Here is a 7,954-nt window from a genome sequence, read left to right on the forward strand (position 1 = left end):
GCGGCGCCCCGGAGGCAGAGCCGGGCAAGAAGAAGCAGCACGTGTGCCACGTGCCGGGCTGCGGCAAGGTGTACGGCAAAACGTCGCACCTGAAGGCTCACCTGCGCTGGCACACGGGCGAGCGGCCCTTTGTGTGCAACTGGCTCTTCTGCGGTAAAAGCTTCACGCGCTCGGACGAGCTGCAGCGGCATCTGCGGACTCACACGGGCGAGAAGCGCTTCGCCTGCCCCGAGTGCGGCAAGCGCTTCATGCGCAGCGACCACCTCGCCAAGCACGTTAAGACGCACCAGAATAAGAAGCTCAAAGTTGCTGAGGCCGGAGTAAAGCGGGAGGACCCGCGGGACCTGTAAGCCCATCTAGGGGCTAATCGAGACCTCTCCTGCCTTGGGCTCCCTACCCAGCACCTCTTCGGGGAGGTTCGGGTGCGGGGAGGCGGGTGGCCTGTGGGCAGCCGGCCAAAGGGAGACCTAAGAGAGGCACTTGCCTCTTCCTGCTTGCCTGCCTCCCAGGGCGACGCCAGGCCTCCAGCTCCCCGGCCGGCCTGTGGACGGGACCCTGTATCCAGGAGGAGCAGGGGTGGTAGAGTTGAGAGCTCGGCGCCAGGAAAAAGAGGCTCTGAACCATTTTCCCCCAATCTGGGAGACCTGAATTTAGGGGGACCCATCCTGGGCTGACCTTTGTGTATAGCAGACGCTACTGAAATCAAAACGGAAGGACCTTGAGAGATTTGAAATCGTGCTCAGAGTTTTTTGCTAGGACTTGGGCCGGGCTCTGTACAGGTTATTTAATAGCTTTCTTAATAATTATAATATTAATTAAAATGTTACTTTTGTCCTCAGCTCCATGCAGAGCTACAGCATGAATTGTCTCTGTAAAGCAATCTGCAGTTGCAGCGTGAAAATAAATACGTTAACTCCGGGGTCACCTCGGCAAGACCCCGCTGAGCCGGTCTCACTTGATCTTTTCTTCTTCCGGGAGGCTTTACAAAGCGGTCAGGTTTCGCCAGGAATTTGAAGGCTCCTGTGGGCTGCCTATGTCCGAGGCTTCTTTGGTTTGGAAGGTTCTGGGCACGTAAGTTGGGCGCAAAGATGCGGAAAGTAGGAGGGCAGGGTCAGTTTTGTGGTTAAGAGGTTAGGGTAAGATTTTCCCTTCACACCTTGAGTTTCTCGCGCGGCCTTAGGACTTGACCGGAGACTGTCGGGCTTCTTTTAAAAGTTGATACCTGCTGTACATATAGTACGCGATCTTTTTATCTGGTGAACTGCCTGTGTCTTTCTGGTTGTTGGTACTCTCAGAGTTCACAGGTAAACTGGGCTTCCTCCTGGCAGCCGGCCATGCTGCGGTCTGCAGAAGTGCTAGTAACTCAAGGATCTGTTCAAGATGAGATTCTGGACAGTTACAGAGTAACTGGGGGCCCTTTTTCAGATGGGTCTTTGCTCCGGAAAGAACCGCCTCTCTGTATTTCAGCCCCGTCATGATACACAACTTTGTCTTGCTTGTTCTCTTAATTCTTTTACCGTGGAAATCATACCAGTATTGTTTCACAACAGCCACTTTGGGATTTCTCCCTAGGCCTGGAAGTTTAGCTCCCTTTTGTGTCTTGGGACTTTATTTTTTCAATCACTGCAGTAGACTAAGATTTTTCTCAGGGAGGAGCCAGGAATACTCATCTCTAGGTTTTTCACCTGTCTCTAAAATGTGAAAATTTAAATGTGAAGTTTACAACTGTTTGAGTTTTTAACCTGAAACTGAAACCTCAATTTCTGACTTAGAACTAGCAAAGAACAGATATTGTTCTCAATTTTGTCAGTGTTAAATTGACTGGTATCATTAATGCCAAATTTCCATGGGACTAGTTTTTTTTCATGGTAGTAGAGGTGTATATAAATTGATAGGATTTCACAGTTAACACACTGTGTTACCTTGCCTTTTGTTTGAAGTCAAACTTAGGGGTAAGTTCTTGAAAAGCAGGAGGGTTGTGCCCCGAGAACTAATGTATTAAGTACAACTCAACCAGCAACATAATTGAGATGAAAATTACTTTTACACTCCTAAGAAATAGCATTTTTTACTTTGTAATTTGGGACAAGGTAATAACTACTAAAATCATTATGGGGATAGGTCTTAGAACCAGTTACTCTTGTTAGGGATTTGGGGATTATTTAATGACAGATTGGAATTCTTTACCTGGGAAGGGCAGTTTGAGCTGCCTAAATTCTCAAGGCTATGACGTTTGCAAGTGATAGTAATAAAGATGCTGCACAGTAACACTAATATACATCTAATGTGTGATCTTAATCTACATCAAGATTCTTGAGAATCATTTCTAGGAAGAAGTACAGAAACTCTCACACCTGAACCATGCCCTGGGATTGACTTCAGAGCCCAAAAGGTTTTTTGGCAGATGGTAGGAAAAGAGGAATCCTTGTTAGAGAGTAAAAACACCAAGGGCTTCCTTTAGGCTTGAAATGATTCTCTTATGTGGAAGAGAATGCCCTTGGTAAAGAAATACAACTGACAATACTGTAGTGAATCTACTAGCTTATTGACAGCTATGATTGTTTAGCATTCAAACAGATGAAGCGTTGAAGATAAAGTTTCCTTATAACTTTAACTTTGTCATTAAGAAAAAAAAGGTAAAATGTATGAAATTTAGTCTCTAAACAGATAAGGTGTTGAAGACAGTTTTCTTATAACTTTGTGATGGTGAAGAGAAAGGTAAAATATATATGGAATTTATATAAAAATACAATATTTATAATTTTGAAAAGTAGAATGAAGTCATCTGATGAAAGATCACTTTCTTCTGTTTTTACTTAATTGAACCTGCAAATTTTAAAAGCTTGGTAAAAGTACAGGCTCTAGATCAACTTGGTACAGCTGAAAGACTGTTCCTTCCTCTCAGTGCAAATCTGTTTCAATTACTTTAGAAAAAAATTCTATGCCATTATTCAAGTAGAAGCCAGGAAGTCACAATAATGTGATATTATTATCCAAGTGTAGGAAAGCATTTCATGTTTATACTGAAAAATAAGCTAATAAATTCTCAGAAATACAAACTGGACAGTGAAGAAATGTATTAGATTATGTAAGCTGTTAAAATGTGAACTGCTGCTGCATGCTTTGTTTCATTGAACTGCAACCTACTATGGTATTAACCACTTAGGACTTCCAAAAATTATTTTAAAATACATCAGTATGCAAGAAAATATGCGTGAATTATGTAAATTAAGCACACTTAGCAGAAATTTTAATGAAATTCAAATTTAAAAGTTCAGAAGCAAATTATTGTTAATGTAAACTAAAATTTATTTTTTATGTGGAACTTAGCCATCATCCAAAAAGAAAGTTTGAATCCAGTTGAATCCACCAACTGGATTCAAGGCTTTACTTAAAGACCCCAGAACCCAATTCAACTGAGTTTTAAAAACCAATTGAAGAAACTATGTTAATGATGGCTTCAAGTGTCAATAGACATTTTTTAAGCAACTGTTTTAGTAGCATGCAAATATAATATAAAGATATTTCAGAAAATTCTAAAATAAGTGTGACATGATTAAGTCATGTCACATTTAACACAGTTGATAAATGAACTATTTGAAAACATGAGAACATGGAGAAACTGAGTTATTACTAATTTAGGTAATTTGGAGTTACATGTTTCTGAACTTGTTAACAACTCTATAGTTTTCTGCTTTTCTTGAGGGATAATTGTGCAAATTTACCTTTAGCTGACCACTAACTTGGAATAGTTTTGGTAATGAAAGTAAATTATGTTAAAGAAAATACAACTGCATTATTCAGCATTGTATTAGTCTTTTCACTGTGTTGTATATGTTGCTTTATTTTCCTTTAAGTCAACCTAATAACACATACCTATTTGAAAAATTAATATTGATGAGATTGCTTCTGGCAGAAACCTGTGTCAAACAGTATTTGTAGAAAAGGCAGTTTTTCACCACAATTTGCCCTCGATTTCTATTCTAATACTTCTAGACTGTAGGTATTCAGTTTAAAGCAGCATCTTTCCCATTTGTTTTGGGTCTACTGTGAGAATTTCACAGAATGTCACTAAAGCGGTCACTTGCCTACATTAACACCTACTAAGTTGTTCAGAGCTCAGAAATTGCGAACTACTTTTATTTGTGTTGGCTCACCACGTTAAATCATGACTAGTTATATAAACTAACACTATCTCACTAGAAAACCGTCGATTGGGGAATCAAATTCAAACCTTAGGCTTTGTTTTATGGTAAATGTAATTATGCTTTGCTAATGTACCAAATTGAGGGCCACTCAAAGCAAGTCATACTAATGTGTAATGGGGAACTTAAAAGAGTATGAGATCAAGGGCAGCTTTGAAATGAAAACATGTGCCAAAATAGTTTAATAAACTAGGAACGGATAAGGAAAACATCTAGATAGAAAGGTGAATGTTGGTAATGAGACATAGATTTGGATTAATACACCAAAATGACAGGTTTCATTATTGGGCCACTATAATGGTAACCTGATTCATGTAGCATTCAATATATGTGTAAACAGTAAATTTTTCTCTGTTGTTCAGACTCAGCACATTTTTGCATAAAGATCCTTGTGTTAATTGCTCCTCAATTGTTTTTAAAGAGTCTGCATTGTTCAAATTAATTTATGGACACTGTAACTTATATAATGGTCCTTTCTATAATGAATAAGTGATATTGTTCAGCAAAGAGGTAATCAAACAGTTATGGACAATCTTAAACTTTTTAAAAATAGTTTTACAGTTTCACTGTTAACAGTTTTTTATCAATTGAAGATTTGCATGTGATGATTGGTATAGTATTCATTTTCATGCTGACATTTTGATGACTTCCCTTTCTAGATTTTATATACTTCTCCTTCCATGTCTTTAGTAATTATGCTGAAGCATAATCCCTAACAGGGTATTTGACACTTAATTCATAATTCAACCCATGCATGTGAACTGCAGTAGTTTCTGCACAACACATAATAAAGTATATTAACTAATATATTTTGATTGTCTACCTAATACCAAAATTCAATTCAGGGAAATAAATCAAGTTCCTAGTTGGATACAGATCTTCCTTGACTTACAATGAGGTTACCTCCTTATAAACTCATCATGAGTTGAAAATATCATAAATTGAAATTGCGTTGAATACACCTAACCTAGCTTAGCTTAGGCTACCTTAAACATGCTCAGAGTACTTACAACTGGGCAAAATCATGTAGCACAAAGGCTATTTTATAATACGGTGTTGATTGTCTCATGCAGTTTATTCAATCCTGTACTGAAGTGAACAGCAGAATGGTTGTATAGGTACAGGGTGATTGCGTTTTGTTCGTTTACTCTGGTGACTGTGTGGCTCTCTGGTAACTGTGGCTCACTGCCTGGCCCAGCATCACAGGAACATCCTACAGCGTATTGCTAGTCCAGGAAAAGATCAAAATCTGAAGTTTGGTATCTGCTGAATGTGTATCACTTTCACACCATCAGAAAATCAAAATATTGTGTGTCGAGCTAGCGTAAGTTGGGAAAGTCCGTATATGAAAAATCTGCAGGGTTTCAGTTCTCAAAAAGTTGTTTCAGCATGATATTTGGTCTGCCTACTGTAACATGAAAGTTTGTTTTATAGCAAAACTATTTTTTCATTATTTGCCAAAACCATAACATCAAAAATATACTAAAATTTTCTGAGGTCTAAGGCTATATCTAGATGTCACCTGATTTTTTAATATAAGGTTAAAAAGTGTATTAAAAATGTTTAATACAAGGTTAAAAAAGGTTAAACTGTTCAGTTGCGTGGTTGCTTTCTAATGATTTTGTGTTTAGCATAATCTGAAACATGGGTGAAAAACATCTAGCCTTCAGCTTAATTTCAGCCAATTCACAAGGCAAGTATCAAAGGTAAATCCTCATTTATGCTTACAGTTGGGAAAACGTGTCTTAATTTGAAAAGTGTTCAGTAGCAATTTCCTAAAACTCTATGTAAGGTACCATGAAAGCTTATTTCTCTTATTTCTGCCTTTGCAAGTTTTATTCTTATATTCTGTATGTCTCTGCTTGTGGTTGCCACATGTCTTTGATATATCTGTCCATCTCTAGCATGGAAATTCATTTTGTGTCATATGTCTTTCTTCCTTTTCTTGGTGTATTTATGCCTATTATTTTATTTTGTTCTCTATTATGCAGGACTTGAAGGGTTCTAAACTCTAGTTATTTAAAACCTATTGTCTTTTTAATAGACATTTATATTCCTTGGTCTAAATTTTACATGTGAGTGAGTGAAATTTAGAGTTCTGTTTATAGATTCAAATCACGTTTTATTTTTGCAGTATATGACTGCTGTTTACTGTGGATTTGTGAACATCATTTTACTTCCAATTGATGAAAAAGTATTTCCGTCACAATTGAGAGTAAAATTGTCAAATATGGTAGAGGATTATGGTTTGAGTTAATACCCAGTTGGATAAATTTTAATTAGTAAAAAGCATTAAAAAGACGATTACCTAAATTTATAAACACAGCTCTTTATTTATTGAGCTAAGGACCTATAAGCATTTGGCTGTTTTTATTCCTTGTTAATGTTCTTATATTTAATGCAGACTTCATTTTCTCTCAAAGTCTTTATTCTCCTCTGTTTGATCCTTGATGAAGTTCATGTCATCTCTCCATAGTACCACAGACAACTGCCAAGAAAAGTCATTGTGGTGACAGTTTTATACTGAGTCTGGGTTTGGAATAGAAGGTTGCTGAGTTTTCTAAGGAGAAAGTACTCCTTCATGAGTCGTTATTCAGGCTTGTGAACGGCAGGCCCGCCCATCCTGAGCAGCTAGGAGCTGGAAGCTGGGTGCGGGGCTGCAGCTGCCCCCTTGCTTCTGTAGCATGGAGATCTTGAAGTGGGGGAAAGGGAAGCAGATCAGAGGGAATAACAGGACCATGGGGTATAACAGACATTTGGAAGATCCTGTTTAGACAGGACGTTCCTAAAGGGGTGGAAATAGGGTCACTGTGTAGAAGCTGAAGGAAAAAGGCTTGATCACTTTCTCAGTTAGAATGGACCCCTGGAAAGTGCCTTCCTTACCCCAGGTTGGTTCTTCTCTTTAATGGTTTCTTCTTTTTAAACCTAAGCTGAGTATAAGTAGGCAGTCAGGGAGACGTGGACCTCAACAAGTTGAAGTTGGAGGATCTTTACAGGCTCTTCTCAAGCTGAAATGCTTCAAATCTAAAATCTGTAAACTAAAAAATCCAAATACATTTTATTAAGGCTACTAAAGATACAACAGTAGTATGGGTATTCCTGGGATTCTGGCAACTGCTTTCAGAAATCCAGGTTTTGAAAATATATAGTTAAAGGCATTGAAGAGGAGCAAAGTAATTTGGGGTAAATCAGTTAGCCTCTCTGCAGAGTATTATCAGAATGTATTTCCATGCTCTTAATGTTGGTTTTTGACAATAACATTTCTGGGGGTGTCAGTCTTCATAAATGCTGTACCATAATGCACATCACCAAGTCCTGTTTATATGTATGGAAATTTCATAGTACAGTGACAGAACTGAAAAGTAAAAGCAACTTTTCAATAATTATGTTAATATAACTATTTAGATTTACAAGCTTTGACCAAACTAAATTTAAAGACATCATACCCTTGAAGTCAGTTATGTTGATATATATAATTAAGAATATGAGCTGCATAATTAATTCATTATTTGTTATTTATAATACTAGATGCAGAAAACTCAGGCAAAACAAATTCAAAACATGTATACATAACTAAATTCAATTCACCTTTTATTTGATGACTAAGGTTCGTTGAGGATTCAAAGATGAACACAATCCTTCAAAGAGCTCACAATCATAAAGGAGATAAGACATGTACACAAATGAATGTAATACAAGGCCTAAGTAAAAAGCAATTAATGAACCTCCTATTACAACACAAAGGAAAG

At 37.8% G+C, this 7,954-nt stretch overlaps 1 protein-coding gene across 1 annotated transcript in view; it reads left to right on the forward strand.

Annotated features, from left to right (window-relative positions):
• SP5 (Sp5 transcription factor) overlaps positions 1–6,793 on the forward strand; it is an 8,489-nt gene extending 1,696 nt beyond the window's left edge. The window contains 1 exon segment of the mRNA XM_010843846.1: positions 1–6,793. Within this exon segment, the coding sequence (XP_010842148.1) occupies positions 1–350 (350 nt within the window). The 3' untranslated portion in view covers positions 351–6,793.
• The last annotated feature ends 1,161 nt before the right edge of the window (positions 6,794–7,954 follow it).

Source organism: Bison bison, unplaced genomic scaffold (assembly GCF_000754665.1).
Source record: "Bison bison bison isolate TAMUID 2011002044 unplaced genomic scaffold, Bison_UMD1.0 scf7180017864190, whole genome shotgun sequence".
Lineage (NCBI taxonomy): Eukaryota > Metazoa > Chordata > Mammalia > Artiodactyla > Bovidae > Bison > Bison bison.